General features: G+C 36.4%; 1 protein-coding gene across 1 annotated transcript in view; it reads left to right on the top strand.

Moving 5' to 3' along the window:
• Window positions 1–21,467, top strand: part of LOC150103634 (transcription initiation factor TFIID subunit 4B-like) — a 397,716-nt gene that overhangs the window by 180,287 nt on the left and 195,962 nt on the right. Inside the window, exons 8-9 of the mRNA XM_090398501.1 lie at window positions 9,365–9,484; window positions 17,898–17,987. Of these exons, the coding sequence (XP_090254627.1) occupies window positions 9,365–9,484; window positions 17,898–17,987 (210 nt within the window). The remainder of the gene's footprint in view (window positions 1–9,364; window positions 9,485–17,897; window positions 17,988–21,467) is intronic.

The raw sequence follows: 21,467 nt of genomic DNA, 5'->3' as shown, positions 1-21,467 counted from the left end.
TTTTGTCTTACCGACCTTAAGCCCACACCAAACTGCTTCAAATGAAGAGCTACCATCCTGCTTATCTTCTATTCTTTTTGGCTGCAATTCATCCGCTATCATCAGCAGTACCCCCCCCCCTTCCAATCTTATGTTCTCTTTCTTTCCTGAAATTACTACTAAACCCTTCACATTTTATCTCAGTAACTGCATCATCTGCTGTTAGCCAAGTCTCACTAATGCCTATAACTTTGGTGAGGGTTGCACCTAGAAACTACTCCTTCTTGTTCCTGATACTTCTGGCATTAGTATATAGAAACTGCAGCATCCCTTTATGTCTCCACTCACCTTTACTTTCTGAATTGACTACGCTATTCAATATTTTTGCTTGAGAGATTCAATTCCTCACTTGGTCATTCTCACACTCGCTCGTTTTATGGTCACTGAGCATGCAGAAGCGCAAATTCCCTGAATTTGCGCTTCTGCATGCTCAGTGATTAAACATTGTTAAACACAAAAACCATTTAGATTCAGTCCATCAACGTTGTACAGCTCCTTCTTTATATCAAACACAGACCACAGATCCACAAATTCTACATCATTCCTTCTGCACAATCTATGTATAGGCATTGAAAAGGGAGGCATTGGCTATCAATGCCTTTTCTCACCTCCCACCTCATTTGTACCAACCAAGGCAGTCATTTCCTTTGACTTACCTTTTTGCATCTGGATGGTGTAGATAATATCATGAATTTTTGCACTGGGAAAACATAATTTTGTCACCCTTTTGTTAAGTATTTCCCTCATCATTAAGTCTCCATACATAATTTTTCTCCTTAACCTTGTTTGTTTGGTTGGTCTTTATTATTCCTTTTTGACTACCTGCTTCTTTCTCTTTTCCACCCCGCTAATCTCTTGTCACTTTTTCAATGTTTCAAGTTCATGCTTTGTCCTATGAAGGATCACATTGAAGCGAGTAATTTCTTTATTAATGTCCTTTTTTTTTTCTCCTCTATTTTCACGGCCACACGTTTCACATTAATAATGTTATTTTCCATCTTACCATCGGTACTGTCCACTCTACTAATACTTTCTGCATTCTCTTCACCTAATAGACACTCGCTTTTAAAACACTTAATACAATCTCTCTCTCCAGTTTCAATTTCCTTCCACATATCCTTTAATTTTCTCAATGAATACATTTCACACACACACACACACGCACTGCACTGAATAAAATCCTGCAGATTGTCTGAAATATGGTCTTTGCTGCCATTGTTCATCCATGCATTCGTGCCATGCTGACAATATCATATTTTTAAAAAAAACACGTTTCCTTACAAACTAACTAGCTCAGTCAATCCTATGCCCGTTTAAAACAACAATAAACTAATCTAATATTCTCCAAGGGGGTGTTTAAGGGTCAAAGCTGTATAACTGAGAGGAGACCTCCACATAGCTTTTAAAGGAATGTGGAGAACTGACCAGGGCTTCTGACCTAATGTCCAATCCTCACCTTCTCGTGGTGCACCCTGTTGGGTATCTACCTGGATACTGAATGAATGAGGATGGGCTGGCAATTTGGGATTTAGCCGACCAGATTCTAATCCTTATTGGCTTAAACCAAATTATAAAATGATGGTATACAACATGACAAAATCTCATGCCAGCTGGGGCTTCGCCTGGTTAAACAAGGCCCCGGTTGTTTTCACCAGTGAACCAGGGTGAACAGCTAAAAGTCAGCTACTGGGACAAATCTGAAAAAACACCCCAACTCAACATCACGAGAGTTAAAGATCGGTACTATCAACATAAGAAGCCTGAATTGCAAAGAAATGGAGCTAGCTGAGGAATTAGATATGTACCAGATCGACATAATAAGCATGACTGAAACAAAAAAGACAAAATTGGTGAGATCTTTCTGAGTAATAAATATAAAATGTTATATTCAGGCAATGAGAATCAAGGAAAAGAAGGAGTAGCCATAGTATTCAACTAAATACGAGGCTAATCTTCTTGAATAACAGGCAGTCTCAAGCAGAGTGATGTGATCAAATATCAGAATGGGGAACTGGACAATGAGACTTATTTGTGCCTATGGTCCCACAGAAGGTTCTACTAAGGTAGAAGTGGAGGAATTTTTTGATGCTTTAGAAAAAGCAACTGACACAATGAAAAAGGAAAAGTTGGTCCTTGTTGGGGATCTAAATAGCAGACTAGGAAATGATTGATTCTCATAGACAGGCTTATACATTGGTTATGCATTATTAAAACACTTAAGGAATAGAACAACATAGTTAAGGATATAAATTAAATAAACTTTAATAAATATTTTCCGATATTTCGGCAATGTCACATTGCCATTTTCTAAAGGAACTTATACAAAAAAGTTACGTGCACGTAGGCACTACAACACAGAAACTGGGAATGAAGAGATGAAGCTATTGTTCTCCTAACAGTCCTGATGGTGCCCTCTAACGGGCTAAGTAGGTGTTCTTGACCGTTGGGCTGAAGGTCTGCAGATGTAGGCATCCCAAATTTGGGGCAGTCGCATACAACTAAATTTGTTGAGGTTTGGAGAATTTCTTAGGGCTGAGGCTGATTCCATAAAGAGTCTTTCAAATTTGTATTTGCTACGGTGTATCACTGTAGCTTTCTTCCACCGTATTCTGTGGCGTGTATCCAGGGCATGGTCCGCAAGCCCAGAATGACTGTATTTGTGAAAACGGATGTAGTCCTTGTGTTCCGAAATTCTGATATTCGCTGTCCTGCCTGTTTGGCCAAAGTAAGACAGTTTACAACTGCAAGGGACCTGGTAAACACCAGGTAGGTCTAGGGGAAGTAGTTGGTCTTTAGTGGAGCAGATAAGGGATGCCAATTTTCTGTAAGGTTTGTAACAGGAAGTCAGGTCATGCTTTTTTGAGATTTTGGTAATCTTTTCCGAGGTGCCTCGGATGTAGGGAATGGTGATGGATTTAGAGTAATCCTTGTTGTGGGGGGGGAGGAGGGGGGGATCTGTGGTTTGTAGGTTCTAATATTTTTTGGATTTTTTTGGGGGGGGGTAGCCACTGGCTGAGAAAGTGTTGAGGATGTGATTTAGTTCAGTGTTTAGGGCCAAGTCGTTTGAACAGATTAGTTTAGCCCTGTTGTATAGTGTTTTCACTACTCCATATTGTTGTGAGGCGGGGGGGGGGGGGGGGGGGGATTGTTGGTGAATGTATCTGCCTGTATGGGTGGGTTTTCTGTAAACTGAGAAAACCAAGGATTCATTAGGCTGGCGGGTGACTAGTGTGTCTAGGAAAGGGAGGCTGTTGTTTTCCTCTTTTTCCAGAGTGAATTTGATTCTGGGGTGTTGGTTGTTTAAGTGTGTTAAGAAGGAGAGAAGTGTTTCAGAGCCATGTGGCCAAATAGCGAACACATCATCAACGTAGCGAAGCCATATGGTTGGTTTTCGTGGGGCAGAGGCTAAGGCTTTTTCTTCAAAGGTCTCCATAAAGAAATTGGCCAAGGGTGGGGAGAGTGGTGAACCCATGGCTGTCCCCTCTATATGTTTGTAGAATTTTCCCTGCCAAACGAAATAGCCTGAGTTCATTGTGAACTAAAATAAGGCTGAGATATCGGGAGAAAATTTAGCTTGGATTAGCTCTAAAGTTTCCTTGAGTGGGACATTTGTAAATAAAGAGGACACATCAAAGCTGACCATTATGTTAGTATGTTGGAGTGTAAGGTTTTCTATGCTGGCTTTGAAATGGGCTGAGATTTTTGTGTGTGATGGTGTGTTGCCAGTATAGTGTGTGAGCTCTTTGGCCAAATGTTTAGCTAATTTGTATGTGGGGGAATCAATGCCATCCACAATGGGACGTAATGGCACATTTTCTTTGTGTATTTTTGGGAGTCCGTAAATATGGGGGCGTATAGAGTTAAACGGCTTTAATCTGTTGGTAACTTCTACAGGCCAAGAAGTGACTCTCTTAAGGAGCCTGTGAAGTTTTCTAATTTGAGAGTTGGTGGGATTGTAATTGATAGGGAGGTAAGCGGCCTGATCTAATAGAAGAGCATTCAGCTTATCTGTGTAGTCCTTTTGGTTAACTACTACAGTTGCATTTCCCTTATCCACTTTGGTGATAACTAATTCTTTATTATTTTTCATTTCCTGTAGAGCTTTATATTCCTTGTTTGATATGTTGGTTTTTGGTGGTCTTGCTTTGGAAAGGACACAGGCTACATCCAGTCTTACACTGTTGGCGACTTGATGTGGAAGGTGGCAGATTCCGCGCTCAATCTGGATCATAATATCCTCACTAGGTATTTTATTGGGAGTTACGTTCACGTAACTTTTTTGTATAAGTTCCTTTAGAAAATGGCAATGTGACATTGCCAAAATATCGGAAAATATTTATTAAAGTTTATTTAATTTATATCCTTAACTACGTTGTTCTATTCCTTAAGTGTTTAAATAATGCATAACCAATGTATAAGCCTGTCTACGAGAATCAACATCATCCACGGAGATACAATCGCACGGAAGGCCCGCCAATACGGTAAATTGAAATTGAAGCTGTCTAGACAATTAAATCGTCTAGCGTTCCTGAAACACTGCTGGGATAATAAAGTAATCCCGAACTGTGTAAAATTTAAGCACCGGTATGTGTCACAAAAAGCTCTCCGAATATATAACCGCGCTAGTTACGCGAACAAATCACCGCCACGCGGTCGCTCTTAGCGGACATTAACGAAGCTATTCGTTCCGTCGAAGATGAGCTTTCGCGCACTTTGAACCACGAACTTTGGTCGATTTTACATGATGTTTCATGTACTGCTGCCGAAAAAGAATTTAAAAAAATACGAGGCCGACAGATAAAAAAGTTCGAAAAATTAAAAAAAGAACTCTATCGTCTTTCCAAAACCTGCTACCAACACGGTAATCAACCTTTCTTCGGTCACCCTGAAGCCTGAAGCTCTCAACGTGCTGTCATGTGGACACAACTTCGCCATTGCTCCCAATAAAATACCTAGTGAGTATATTATGATCCAGATTGAGCGCAGAATCCGCCACCTTCCACATCAAGTCGCCAACAATGTAAGACTGGATGTAGCCTGTGTCCTTTCCAAAGCAAGACCACCAAAAACCAACATATCAAACAAGGAATATAAAGCTCTACAGGAAATGAAAAATAATAAAGAATTAGTTATCACCAAAACGGATAAGGGAAATGCAACTGTAGTACTTAACCAAAAGGACTACACAGGTAAGCTGAATGCTCTTCTATTAGATCGGGCCACTTACCTCCCTATCAATTACAATCCCACCAACTCTCAAATTAGAAAACTTCACAGGCTCCTTAAGAGAGTCACTTCTTGGCCTGTAGAAGTTACCAACAGATTAACGGCGTTTAACTCTATACCCCCCCCCCCCCCGTATTTACAGACTCCCAAAAATACACAAAGAAAATGTGCCATTACGTCCCATAGTGGATGGCATTGATTCCCCCACATACAAATTAGCTAAACATTTGGCCAAAGAGCTCGCACACTATACTGGCAACACACCATCACACATAAAAAACTCAGCCCATTTCAAAGCCAGCATAGAAAACCTTACACTCCAACATACTGACATAATGGTCAGCTTTGATGTGTCCTCTTTATTTACAAATGTCCCACTCAAGGAAACTTTAGAGCTAATCCAAGCTAAATTTTCTCCCGATATCTCAGCCTTATTTCAGTTCACAATGAACTCAGGCTATTTTGTTTGGCAGGGAAAATTCTACAAACAAATAGAGGGGACAGCCATGGGTTCACCACTCTCCCCACCCTTGGCCAATTTCTTTATGGAGACCTTTGAAGAAAAAGCCTTAGCCTCTGCCCCACAAAAACCAACCATATGGCTTTGCTACGTTGATGATGTGTTCGCTATTTGGCCACATGGCTCTGAAACACTTCTCTCCTTCTTAACACACTTAAACAACCAACACCCCAGAATCAAATTCACTCTGGAAAAAGAGGAAAACAACAGTCTCCCTTTCCTAGACACACACTAGTCACCTGCCAGCCTAATGGATCCTTAGTTTTCTCAGTTTACAGAAAACCCACCCATACAGGCAGATACATTCACCAACAATCTCCCCCCCCCCCCCCCCTCACAACAATACGGAGTAGTGAAAACACTATACAACAGGGCTAAACTAATCTGTTCAAACGACTTGGCCCTAAACACTGAACTAAATCATATCCTCAACACTTTCTCAGCCAATGGCTACCCCCCCCCCCCCAAAAAAAAAAAATCCAAAAAATATTAGAACCTACAAACCACAGATCCCCCCCCCCCCACAACAAGGATTACTCTAAATCCATCACCATTCCCTACATCCGAGGCACCTCGGAAAAGATTACCAAAATCTCAAAAAAGCATGACCTGACTTCCTGTTACAAACCTTACAGAAAATTGGCATCCCTTATCTGCTCCACTAAAGACCAACTACTTCCCCTAGACCTACCTGATGTTTACCAGGTCCCTTGCAGTTGTAAACTGTCTTACTTTGGCCAAACAGGCAGGACAGCGAATATCAGAATTTCGGAACACAAGGACTACATCCGTTTTCACAAATACAGTCAACAGAAAATTGGCATCCCTTATCTGCTCCACTAAAGACCAACTACTTCCCCTAGACCTACCTGATGTTTACCAGGTCCCTTGCAGTTGTAAACTGTCTTACTTTGGCCAAACAGGCAGGACAGCGAATATCAGAATTTCGGAACACAAGGACTACATCCGTTTTCACAAATACAGTCATTCTGGGCTTACGGACCATGCTCTGGATACACGCCACAGAATACGGTGGAAGAAAGCTACAGTGATACACCGTAGCAAATACAAATTTGAAAGACTCTTTATGGAATCAGCCTCAGCCCTAAGAAATTCTCCAAACCTCAACAAATTTGGTTGTATGCGACTGCCCCAAATTTGGGAGGCCTACATCTGCAGACCTTCAGCCCAACGGCCAAGAACACCTACTTAGCCCGCTAGAGGGCACCATCAGGACTGTTAGGAGAACAACAGCTTCATCTCTTCATTCCCAGTTTCTGTGTTGTGGTGCCTACGTGCAGGTAACTTTTTTGTATAAGTTCCTTTAGAAAATGGCAATGTGACATTGCCGAAATATCGGAAAATATTTATTAAAGTTTATTTAATTTATATCCTTAACTACGTTGTTCTATTCCTTAAGTGTTTTAATAATAGGAAATGATTGTCAGACATACAAATTTATATTGGGAAAATTCTCCAAATTTTCCCAATATAAACTGGTTATTATTAACACCATTCTAAAAAAAAAAAAAAAAAAATTATACATCAATGCTAGAGTCAACTCTAGCGTTGATGTATACTTTTTTTTCCCCCCACCAGAGGTTAGCCCAACAATTGTTGTAGCTGTTGGTCAGTGTCTTTAACAAACCAGTTTGATTGTACTGTACTTGTTTCCTGTGTATAGTCATATGCTCCAGAAGATGACCTTGACATAAAGGTCGAAACATCAAATGTGGATTTTAGTTATATTAAACTAAAGTTTTTATTCAAACGCGGTAGTTGTCTCCATAATTTTCAAAAATGCATTCGGATCACCGTGTAAGCCTAAAAGAAAGGATAACTAGTGATAAATTCAGGCCACCGAATGGTCAATGCCTGATATCCTAAACAAATACTAAAATATAAGCCAATTGGAAAGAGAAGGTAGGGTAGACCTCAAAAAAAAAAGTATGTTGGATGAATAATGAGACCGGTACAGACCAATATGGTCTATACCCGTAATTAGTGTTATGATGATAAATTCAGTATGAGAGAGGACATGAAAAGATTGTGGGAAGAAGCCAAAGTGAAGAATGAGAAAGTAAAAATCGTTAGTATATTACCTAGAAATGAATTACAAAAAAGGGCTATGATGGATGAGTCCATGCATGAGCTGTGTAGAAGAAATGAATGCAAGTTTTTGGATGTATGGAGCAAGTTTGAGGGAAGATTGCATTTGTATAAGACAGACAGCCTACACTTGAATGCATTTGGCATCAGGAGTCTTGGAAAATTATTAACTGATATAAGATCTAACACAGTTACAGAGTCAGGGAAACTGAATTCTGATGGGAGGAATCGTGAGAATCTATGCATAAGAGTAACGTTGTTAGATACCATATGCCTGGTGAAGGAGTGTCCTAGATTCGATTCCCATTAACGACATGAGGAGCTTAAGGATCTTCCTCAGCCATAGCCAAGTTAGCCAGTCTTGGGCATGGACAGCAGGGTTTTCCCCCCAGTTTATCTGGGGTTTTTCATCCTGTAAGCAAGCAAACCGGTCCTGTGAACACACATGGATTACAGTCAGGAATACATGCTTAATTGCTCATTAGTAGGTCTCAACGAGTCCTGAGGAGTCAAGGAATGGGGGGGGGGGACTCCACACAAATAAAAAAACATATTATGTGGATATATAATATTCTTTTTTATTCATAATCTGATTGTAGTCTTCTATTCTATTCCTTCAGCTATATGGCTGGTGGGGGTAGCTATATGCTACCATACTAGGGAAATGATTATGAGCAAGGTGGTTTTCCATTACCTTCCTTGTCGTAGTATATTTTATGCTGTAGCCATGTGTGTTCACAGGACCAGTTTGCCTGTTTTGAGGGATGAAAAAACCCAAGTTACCAGGAGAAGAACTCTCCAACTCTGTATGAGACTGGTTAACTCACCTTTAGTCGAAAGAGACCACATAAAGGTTCCTCACGTCACTGATGGGAATCGAGTCCAGGTCTTTCCGACCAAGGGGTTTCATCTATACTGACTGAGCTACGGAGGCTCCCTGACCTGATGGTAGTAATCTACCATTTATCTGACCTTCAGAAGAACCACCCGTCATTTAATTAACCCTTGCATGTCAACCACTTCTGGTACACTATCTGGAATTGTACTTCAGTTATCCGACTCCTCAATTATCAGAATGGCAAATTTCCTTCCCTGGTGTTAGTCAGATAAATGGTAGAATACTGTATTATCGTAGAATGCGATCCAAATTAAAACATTTTGTAATTTTGCAAGGTTTAGCTACTGAATTACTCTTGTTGATACTTTGAAATTTTGTGGATTTGAAGAAACTTGAAACTAAAAAATTTGTGTGTGTGTGTGTGTGTGCGTGTGTGTGTGTGTGTGTGTGAGAGTGTGTGTGAGAGAGAGAGAGATGTCTACAAAATCTACAAAGGTTTCTAACCACTATCATATTTAGCTCTATTGGGGATTTAGATAATCTAGAACTTTTTCTTTTTTAATGCATTTGATCATGTGATTCATATTGTGGTATAATTGTGTTGTAGTGTCTACATTATTTTCATTTTTCAGACATCGCCTACTTCTTTAACAAGCAGATGTAAAAATTTTTTATCTACATTAATGCGACTGGCCAGTGATAAACCAGAACAAGTAGCTGCTAAAATAAAAAACCTTATTCAAGGATTAATAGTAAGTGGATATTTTATATTTTTAAATGTTTTTTTTTTATTTTTTTTTTTATTTCATAACTTGCTATATCAAATTTGAGTAGTAAATTATTTTTATGCTGAAAGAAACCCTTGTTGGTGGCTGAGTTGATAAACGTTATTATCAGATATTATAATACTTCAACACAATTAATATTGAATGATTTCCTTTCACCAACTTTCATGAAAATTTTTCTGCTATTTAATAAGTTCTTCATTTGATCAGTTTATGAACTGCATCAATCAGCCACTATTATCTTGGTCTTCCTTTGGATTTCTCTCCTACCTTATTTGATTGAAGTACTAGTTTTGTGTTATTCCATCTTAGATTAGCTCCGAATCCTTTCTTGAATATTAGTATGTTCTTTTCATCAGAAAAGAACATACATTCTTTTCTATTTTGTTTACATATGAGTCTTTTTAAGAGATCTTTGTTGTGATGAAGTAGGGTAAACATTCAAGGAATTAAAATGAATGATTCATCTTCTATTAGTATATATGTCATTTTAATTCTCCATTCTTTACAAATCCATCCTCTGTTTTATTCCATCTGTGTGGAAATCATCGGAGGACCTTTTATTTCATAAAGAACAGCTATATTCCAAATTTTGTTGGAATAAAATGATTGAACCCTGTGAACTGCAGATCTTCACAGCCCAACCCCATTTCATTTTAATTTGATTATGCTGAATTTTCAATGACCTTTTTCAGGAGTATAATATATAACTATGTTCCATTGGTCAAAAATGTTTGAATTATGGCAACCTATAGAGGTGTTCCCAGAGAAAAGAGTCTAATCATTTTTGTTTTATTGACCTGAATTATTGAAAATTTAAATAATGTTACACACTGCTATATTCCACATTTCATTAGAATTGCTTCAACAATGTGACCTACTGCATCTTACTTCCTTTTCCTCTCTTTTTTTTAACCTCTGCCATTCATTTTGGTTCAGTTCTGTGGAAATGTGTGGGAACTGTAACACAGGAAACAAGTATATTCCAAATTAGGTTTTTAAAAAAATAGTTGAATATTACTGCTATACGAGAAGAAAGGATCCTCCCTGCAGTATTCTCTCATTTTAGTCTGACATGGCTAAATTAGCAATTATCGTTGAAAGAAACACTTATGTGAAATTTTGGTAAAAAATTAGATGAATGGTGCAACTTGTGTGTGCATATGTTCAAGCTGAGAAAGTGGTTCCCACTCTCACTTTCATTTTAGTCCATTTGGATTAATTTTTTCAGAATACCGTAAAGAAAAAAATTGTAGTCCACATCCCAATCAGATGATGTGACCTGAGGCTCCTGCCCTGTACACAGCTCTTCCCCCTTTAGTTTTATTTGGTGGCTGAAATTCTCATGGTATTACAAAAACCCAAAGAAACAGTATAATATAGTTGAAATCTGAATGTAGTAGAGTTAAACATTCAGAAGAATCAAAGAATTGCCATCTGGACAAGGCACATTTTTTATATCAATTGAACATGATTATTCTTATCTGCTACTGCAGAAAATCAAAGGAGACATTAAATATTTTGAGAATCGGAATCTTAGGTAGAACTTTCCTGAGAACAGAAGAAGTAAGAAGTCAGAAAATTGGCTTGTACATTAATACAATAGAATAATCTCTGGGTTGGAATTTTGCACAAAAATTATGGCTAGTATCATTGACAAGGACCCACAAAGTATTGCATTGCTTTTGATTCTTATCAAATTGTGTTATATACCCTCAAGGGCTGTACTAGATACTATAATAGTATGACGTGACATGAAGAGTTCACATTATTACAAACTTCCTGTTGATAATTTTCCTTCAAATTAGTTTATCTGTCATGACTCCAATATTGTCAGATCTTTTCTTTATTATTGTTATTATTATTGCACCCTTCATGGAGTTTGCAGACTCATCATGGGAGGTTCATTAACTGACAACATATTTATCATGCTGAATCTTAAAATCCTTAACACTCCTTGCATTAACAACACATTCCATTCACTAACAATTCTCCATGTAAAAAATCTACTCTTCACCACACTCTTACATAACTTCCAGGGATAATCTAGTTTTGCCCCTCTTGCCTTCTACTCTTTATATAATCTCATCTGGATTAATCTGATAAAATCCTCTCAATAACTTAAATGTCTCTATCATATCGCCTCTTTTTCTCCTATCCATCAAACTCTGCAATTCCACATTTTTTCAACCTCTCTCCATAGCATACAGTCCTGATACTGTCTTAGTCACTCACCTGTGGACCCTCTCTAATATCTCCACATTACACTGAAAAATTAGGAGAATTGAGCACAATAATCCAGTGCTTTATACAGTGACACAACCACTTCCTTAACCCTACATGTTAGAGTACTTGCTTATCATAGCTGCACTACTAGCAATATGCCATCTAAACTTCTGTCAACTATCACTCCTAAATCTCGAATCTCATCCACTTCCTGCAGTACGATACCACCAATATAGTACACAGCCTTATGTTTTTGCACTTCAAAATGCAACACTTTGCACTTATTAATGTTAATACTACAACCCCACCCCTTTGTCCGAGTCAAAAGTCTATTCAAATCTTCCTGAAGGGAATTAACATCAACAGTGCTACTTATAATTCTCCTTAACTTTGCATCATTATCATCAGCAAACAGCTGAAGATCCCCACTCAGTCCGTATGGTATATCATTTACAAACAAGTTAAACAGCAGGGACCCAAGAACAAAATGCTGGGCCACACCACTGGTTACCTTCCTTTTTTTTTTCAGACACTGTTCCATCATACACAACTTGCTGGTATTGTTCAGAGAGCCAATCTTTGATCTATCTAACCAATATATCATCCTCTGCAGTTTGTACATGCTTTTGCAAAGTCCAAGAATATCACTGTATATGATTATCCCTTATCTAACACACCTATTACCTTATCATAAAATGCAAATAAATTGCTAAAACTGGACCTACCCTTTACAAATCCATGCTGACCCTCATAAAGAATGCTATATTCATCAGCCGAATCCTGTATTCTATTCCTAATGTATCTCTCCAACACCTTGACCACAACATCAGTTATATAGACTGGTTTATAATTAAAAACTTCTGTCCTTGAACCATTCTTGTGGAGTGGTTCTATTTTGCTTTCTTTCCACACCTTAGGAACTCTACCCACTGCAAGTCTTTCATTAAATAACCAGGTCAAAGGCATAGCCAACTGTGGTGCACATTCCTTAAGAATACATAGTGATATGTCATCCATTCCCATAGCCTTATTAACATCTAACCCAACCAACACCTGAAACATCTTTGATTCTTTCACTTCCAATTCTCCTAATACTTGCCTCCCTTCTGTATATTGCACCGCATCATTTACACCCATATGATATAAAGAAAGAATTTCATCAGTTATCCAATCTTTCTTTTTTATTTCTCTATCAGGACACAAAGTATTGGCACATTTCTCTATGAAGACAGATTTTAATTTCTCCCATGACTCATCAACGCTCATGACATCATCGTTTTTGATAAGTGCTATCTCCTGATTCAGATCTTGACTCAAGTTTTTTTTTTTTTTTTTTTTTCTCCCTTATGTCTGTTTTTTTTAACTTTCCTAGATCAAACTTTTTTTGTTGGTGTTTCTGAATTAAAGTTTTCAGTCAAAGTTTTAACTCTGTCACCAGTAGATTATGATCAGAAGTAATATCTGCACTAGGATAGGTTTTTGTACTCTTTATGGAACTTCAAAACTGTTGATTAATTATCAAGTAATCAATTTGGTTTCTGACTATGTTTGAATTATTATCCTGTGATGATCGCCAAGTATATAGCCTTCAGGGTGGTAGCTTAAACCATGCGTTTGTGATTATTAGTTCCTCTTCTTGGCAGAATTGATTAAGACAGTCTCATTTCTTGTTCCCAGTCCATGTTCGCCAACTATATCTCCACTTCTACCTTTCCCAACTTTAGCATTGAAATCATCCATGACAATGTTGATATCATGTTCCTTTGTATTTTTCATTAGTTCTTTTAATTTATCATAAAATTCTTTGATCTCGGTATTATTCTTGCCAGCAGTAGGGGCATAGACCTGTATAAGATTGATATCTAGTGGTTGACCTTTCAGTTTTAATAACGTCATGCTATCTGAGTAGTGGATAAAGATCAACAGTGACTTATTGGCGTCTTTGTTTAATATTATTCCATCTCTGTTTTGATTATTGTTTTCATTACTTCCAGAGTGGTACATTGTAATATCATCAACTTGAGTTTTGCCTGATCCTGGCCACCTAACTTCACTCATTCCTAAAATCCCAAGTTCAAGTCTTTTCATTTCCAGGATAGTGTTTCTTAGCTTACCTGCTTCATACAGGTTTCTGACATTCCAGGTTCCTAGTTTTACTGTACACACCATTTTGAACCCGGAGATTCTTCACAGCCCTGTCCCATTTGAGGGATGCCGGAAACTTTGCTTGCCATGGTGGTTAGTCATGGCATTAGATAAGAATTGCAATCTACTCATAATCTAAGTTATTCAACTGGGTCCTCATTTAGACTATAGAAGTGAGCACACAAAAATAAAGAAAACAGGTAACTTGTTTTATCTGGTAACTTGGTGAAAATGTTAGGACCTCAGATGTAGGCATTGTTTTTTATTATTGGAGCTTTTTATTGGAATTATTTAAATAAAGAATTTTATGTATTTAAACTTCAAAGCAATAAGTGAAATTTTCCATAAAAAATTTCACTTATTGTTTTGAAGTTTAAAACAAAGTGTTTAACCCTCTTGTTAACAATAAAGCCTGCTCCTAACTTATGTTCCTTTTTCTGGCAACTATAAAATATATTACACTCCTTTTTTTCAATAATACCTCCCCCTTTCCATATTATTTCCTGTAAACAGATGTCTGTATTGTAGAGTTTAAGTTCATCCAGGAGCATCTTCAAGGTTTTTTTGTCTATACAATGTTAAAACATTCCAACGATCATATCCTTAATTCATTTAGCAGGTTCTTTGTCCTTTAATCAGTCCAGCTATTCTTTGAAAGATTTCTGAACAAGGGTTTTTTTTTTTTTTTTTTTTTTTTTTTTTTTTTTGGAGATGTCAGCACCAAGTCCAACTCCCAACCCGGAAGACCACATCTCCATATTTATGAATCCTGGAGGCAGTGTGGTCTGGCTATAACCTCAGACACTGGGTATTCATTTGATCACCTTTTACGATGTGTATGAACTCATGGTGGGACTATTCTAATTCCCGGTCACCACACATTAAAAATATGAAATCAGGATTGTGAAATGCAGATTATGAAGATAGATTGAGAATTTGTGGACAAGAGAATGAAGAATAATATGATTGAGACTTACAGACTTCTCAAAGGGTCATACAGTATACTAGTAGATGGAATTTTTCATTTTATGAGGGTGTGGAGAGGATGAGAGGGCATCTGTGGAAGTTGAGAATGAATACAGTCAAGATGAGAGTATGAGCTAGATTTTTCTCTCATAGAGTTCTTGCATGATTGGAATGGTTTGCCTTTGGAAGTGGTGAGTATAGGCAGAGTGAATAAATTCATGAAACAGTATGACAGTTGGTGCAGATAATATGTGGCCTCTTTCAATGAGTCCCTGACTCATTTTGAGGTCTTTCTGAATAATGATAATAATAATAATTTATAATTATTAACGCCTGAAATGATGGATTTTATTAGTTATAATGGAAGATTTTGCTATAGTGAATTAAAAAGGAAACAAATCCAAAGATACAAACCAATAAGATGGAATCTTGAAAAATTCAAGAGTAAAGAAGTGAAGAGAGGATACCAAGATGCAACTGATCATAACATTCCAGAAAACATAAATAGTCAGAATAATATTGAAAACCAATGGAATATGTTTAAAGAGTTAATTACAAATTCATCAAATCAATTATTGAAAAATACAGAAAAAGAAAACATTGGATAACAGATGAAATACTTGGCCTTATGGATGAAAGAAGAAAATATAAAAATGCTGTTAAAGAAGAAGATGTGACCAAATTCAAATATCTTAAAAATCAAATTACAAGAAAATGTAGACAAGCCAAAAAAGAATACCTGGAAGAACAGTGTAATAACATAGAGAACTGACAATAACAAACTGACTTTCAAATTTAATAAGAACATCAAAAACAATGCCATCAAAGATGAAAATGGAAAATTACTAATAGAATCTGAGGATATATTAAGGGAATGGAAGAATTATCTTGAAAATCTCTATAACGGCGACAAACTTGATGTTGATATCAGAATATCAAAATAAAGATAATCTAGGACCTCCAATAATGCGAGAAGAATTTGATAACGCATTGTCCGAAATGAGTAAGGGAAAAAGTCCAGGTGTAGACAATATTCCTATAGAACTGCTACCAAATCTAGGTGATGGGACAAAAACCTTACTCTATCAATTAATAGCCCAAATCTATGATAGAAGAGAAATACCAAAGGAGTTTATGAAATCAACCATAATACCAATACCAAAAAAGAATAATGCAAACAAATGCAGCCAATTTAGAACAATAGCTTTAATCCCACATGTTAGTAAAATTCTACTAGAAATTATTCAAAAATAGATTGTCTATTGGATGAAGACCAATTTGGATTCAGAAAGAATAAAGGAACAAGAGGGGCAATACTCTGTTTATGAACAATAATAGAGAGAAGATTAGACCTTAGTCAAAATACTTACATCTGCTTCCTTGATTTAGAGAAAGCGTTTGATAAAGGAAACTAGCAAATACTCCTAAATTGTCTAACTAATATCAGCATAGATTTGAGGGATAGGAAAATAATTTATCAAATTTACAAAAATCAAAATGGACGGATTAAAATCAATGATAAGGAGAAAATAATAAATATAAGTAGTGGAGTAAGACAAGGATGTATACTTTCATCACTTTTATTTAATTTATATATTGAAAAAGCCATTCAGGAAACTAAAGATAAAATAAATAGTGGCATAAAGATAAATGGTGAGCAAGTCATGTGTATAAGATTTGCTGATGACATAGCCCTTGTAGCAGAAAACAGAAGAACGTTAAAAACAATGCTAGAATTACTAAATAATAACCTTGAAAAATATAAAATGAAAATCAACACAGATAAGACTAAAATCATTGTTACAGGCAAAATCCCTATCAATATAGAGCATATAGACATCAGCGGGGAATAAATAAAACAAGTGAAAAGCTTTAAATATTTAGGAAGCCTAATAACAGAAGATGGCAGAACAAGAGAAGACATAAGATCAAGAATAAACAACGCAAAAGCCCAATTCTCTAAGATGAAAAGCATTTTAACAGGAAACCTCAACCTACAATTGAAAAAAAATTAGTAAAGACATTGATGTGGAGCATTGCATTGTATGGATGTGAAACCTGGATTCTAGGCAGAGAAGATGTAAGAAGATTGGAGGCTTTTGAAATGTGGTGCTGGCGCCACATGAACAAAATAAAATGGACAGAAAAAAAATCAAACCAACAAGTCCTGAGAGAGAGATAAACGAAACAAGAACTCTAATTAAATCGATCAAAATTAGAAGGGATAGGTGGTTTGGACATATACTTTGACATGATGGACTTGTGAAAAGAATAACTGAAAGCAAAATAGAGGGGGAAAGAAGAAGAGACAGACCAAGGAAAAGCTTTCTTGACCAAGTCAAAGACAGCACGGGTTTGAGGAGTTACCAGGAGGTTAAGAAGAAAGCCAATAACAGAGCAGAATGGAGGAAATTGCTGCTGAGCTACCAGTCCCAAGACTGATGATGATGAATTAATTTATCTCAGCTTCAATGTTATGCGACTATTCATATCTCATTCACTGAGAGTGAACTGTATTATTTTGAATATAAAAAATATGGATAAAAAAAACCTTCATGTTACAAATATTAGTTGACTATTATTTTCTTAATTATAATGCCTGATAAATAAAATAAATAATTAATGCTTATGTTATTGACAAAAAAAATGTAAACTTGCTGCTCATTGTACCTGTGTAATAAGTTGTCCTTTTTCATCAAAAATAGTATGTTATTAGTTACATTTCAAATCCAACAAGTCAGTCCAAATTAAGTTCATCTTATTCAAAAACATTTTCAGAAATATATCTCTTTACGTTCTATTTGCATCCTAATCATTACCAGTTAGTTGTTAAATTTTTAAAAAAAATGCATTTCCATCCAGGTATAAAGAATTAAAACATTCATAATTCCTTCTAGTTCATAAGTATTTTTTTGTATAACACTGCATATTACAGTGCTATCAAAATTCCATGTTTTTCCATATACCAAGGAATTAAGTATTGAGAAATGAGGGATATTGCTCTTCCTATTTATTTTAATACATTCAAAATATTTTTTAATAGGATGGTATTCTCCAAGCGGAAGACTTTTCTTCTGAACTGCAGAAAGAACTTAATTCTAATCCTCAGCCTTGTCTTATTTCTTTTTTAAAGGTAAATGCTGCAGATATCCAAGTAATAAATTTTAAATTATATTAGATTCCAGATAATGCAATATTTCCTTAATATGCAAGTACTATTACTTCAAGACTATTATTATTTATTCTTGTTTATATATTTATTTTTTACTTAACTGTAATTTGGGAATTCATGTAATATTGATTGTGTTAAAAATTAGATGGACGGACATTTGTTGTACAAACGGTACACGTGATGAGACCCTCCCATTTTACTTTTATCAGTCAAAATAGATCATAAATGCTCTAATGGTTATATGGATTAATAGTCATGAGGTAGTGTTCTTATGAAGAACAAGAAACATTATCATTAATTGTGAGATATCATACAAATGATCTGAAGGTTCTTGTAAAAAAAAAAAAATACACATACACTGAAAAGCCAAAACCTTTTTTGGCTTTTCAGTGTATTTACAGCTTTGACCTTTTATTATTTAGGTGGTCACCTAAATAATAAAAGGTCAAAGCTGTATAACTGAGAGGATACCTCTACTTAGCCTTTAAAGGAATGCGAAGAACCGACCAGGGCTTCTGACCTAATGTCCAATCCTCACCTTCTCGTGGTGCACCCTGTTGAGTATTTGCTTGGATACTAAACGAAAAAGGATGTGCTGGCAATTTGGGATTTAGCAATATTTAAGCCAATAAGAATACAAATTGTATTCTTATTGGCATAAATCAAATTTCAAAATGATGGTACAACATGACAAAATTTCATACCGGCTGGGGTGCCCCGAACCAGGGCGAACAACGAAAAGTCAGCTGCTGGAACAAATCTGAAAACACCCCCCCAACTCAACATCACCAGAGTTAAAGATCGGTACTATCAACATAAGAAGCCTGAATGGCAAAGAAATGGAGCAAGCTGAGGAATTAGTGTACCAGATCGACATAATAGGGGTGACAGAAACAAAAAAAAAGACAAAAACTGGTGATATCTTTCTGAACAATAAATACAAAATGTTATATTCAGGCAATGACAATCAAGGAAAAGAAGAAATAGCTATAGTATTCAACACTAAATATGAGACTAATCTTCTTGAATGGCAGGCAATCTCAAGTAGAGTGATATGGGCAAATATTAGAATGGGTAACTGGACAATGAGACTTATTTGTGGTGTGGTCCCACAGAAGTTTATGAAATGATTGTCAGACATACAAAAATATTTTGGGAAAATTTGGAGAAAAGAGCAAAGCTAATAATAATGCCAAATACCTGTTGCATTTCTGCTCAGGACATGGACTGGATATTACTAACACCATGTTCCAACATAAAAATGTGCTGAAATTCACATGGATAGAAGAGGCAAGGAATAAGAAAAGTCTCATTCACTATGTTATTGTTGATAGTGATGTTTTCTCCCTGGTGCAGGACACCAGAGTGTACAGAGGATTTGAAATTGGAAATGATCACTATCTAGTCTTGAGTTGGATAAAATTGAATTTCATATTGAAAAGAATAACATGTAAGAAAGTTTTAAAGCGAATAAAAGTTGAGCAGCTCTCAAATGTGAACTGTAGACTAAAATACACAAAGATTATTGAAGAAGAACAGGAATCAAACCTTGGAGATTCAGTGGCAAGCCTTGAAGAAAACATTGATTGATTCGGCCAGAGAGGCATGTGATGAGGTTGTCTGCATGGATAGAAAAATCAGAACTCCATGGTGGACACAGGAAATTAAAGAGGCAGTGAAGGAAAAGAAAAAAACATATCAAAAGTTCCTGGCAAATAAATCAGCTTGTTCTCTTAGAGAATACAGAGACAAATGTAAGAAAGCTAAACACTGTGTAAAACCAGCTAAACAAAAGTCATGGGAGGACTTTGGCAAGAATATAGAAAATAAATATCAAGAAAGTGGCAAAATATGTTGGAGGTTGTTGAAGAAGCTTAGAAATGGAGGAAAGAGTGCTGTAAAAGGAGTTAAATATGATAAAGGTGACATGAAAACGGGAGAAAAAGATATATTTGAAGTATGGAGTAATTACTTCGAAAAATTGATAAATGAAACAAGCAGTGATAACACAGTGGTAAAAAAAACACTCAACAGGCATACAGTCAGGAATACATATCCATACTTGAAGTAGAAAAAGCCATCAAAGGCTTGAAATGTGGAAAGGTAGCAGGAGTAGATGATATTTGACCAGAAATGCTGAAGTATGGTGGTATAAAAGTCTTACAGTGTTTGCACTGCATACTTCAAATGGCCTGGATAGAGGGACGAATTCCGATGATTGGAGCAGAGCTCTCGTAGTATCCATATATAAAAAGGTAAATGAAACTGTTTGTGAGAATTACAGAGGTATTTCCCTACTGATCGTTTCCTGGTAAGGTTTATGCAAATATACTTGAGAAACAGTTGAGAAGAAATTTGGAAGAAAAGCTTGGTGAAGAACAAGCTGATTTAAGGCCAAATAGAGGCTGTCAGGATCAGATCTTCATGAGATAGTTGAAAAATCATGGGAATATAACAAAGATCTGTATATAAGTTTTGTCGATCTGGAAAAAGCATATGACAAGGTGCCAAGAGATTCAATACGCTACAGTTATATGGTGTCAATTGGGCATTATATCAAGCAATACTTTGTCTGTATTTGATTTGTAAGTCAGCAGTTAGAATTGAAGGAAGTACAGGAAGATGGATTAATGTTAAATCTTGTGTGAGACAAGGAAGTACATTATCCCCTCTGTTATTCATTATCTATATGGATCACATTATGAAGGAAAGTGGGATAGAACATGATATCAAAATTGGAGATATTAATGTCATCCCTTTGCTTTATGCGGACGATGTTATACTTCTAAATAAATCCACTACGTGTCTGCAAGATTCCCAAAACACCAAAGACAATGAAAATAGGCAGAATTGTTGAAAATGTCAACTGTGTTGTGAATGGAGAACCTGTGGAACAAGTAAAACATTTCAGTTACTTAGGCACAATTTTTAGTGAAGATGGTAAATTAAATATGGAAATAGACAACATAATCAAGAAAGCTGGTATGGTAGGAAGTCAATTGAATAAATTCATATGGAATAAGAGAGAAATTAGTCAGAGCACTAAATTAACTATATACAAGACAGTGTTGAAATCAGTATTAGCTTATGGATCTGAGAGCTGGGTCAGAAGTAAAACACTTGACCAAAGACTAGAGACCGCTGATATGAGAGTCCTGAGAAAGATTAGAGGCGTGAACAGATATCATCAATGGCGATACCATATTAAAAACGAGGATATTAGGAAAGAACTTGACATTGTCAGCATCCAGGAATCTGTTAGCAGAGCTAATCTTAGGTGGTATGGTCACTTAAGCAGAATGGGCGAGGTAAGATTAGCAAAACAAGTGTTATCTGCCATGTTGGCAGGAAAATGACCCAGAGGAAAACCAAGATATAGGTGGATTGATACTGTACAAAGTGCCTTAGACGATAGAAATTTAAGATCTGATAATATTGGAA

Source organism: Typopeltis vanoorti, chromosome 9 (genome assembly GCF_054136105.1).
Source record: "Typopeltis vanoorti isolate ZY-2024b chromosome 9, IOZ_Tvanoo_1.0, whole genome shotgun sequence".
Classification (NCBI taxonomy): Eukaryota; Metazoa; Arthropoda; class Arachnida; order Uropygi; family Thelyphonidae; genus Typopeltis; species Typopeltis vanoorti.
This window is presented reverse-complemented; position numbering and strand designations above follow the sequence as displayed.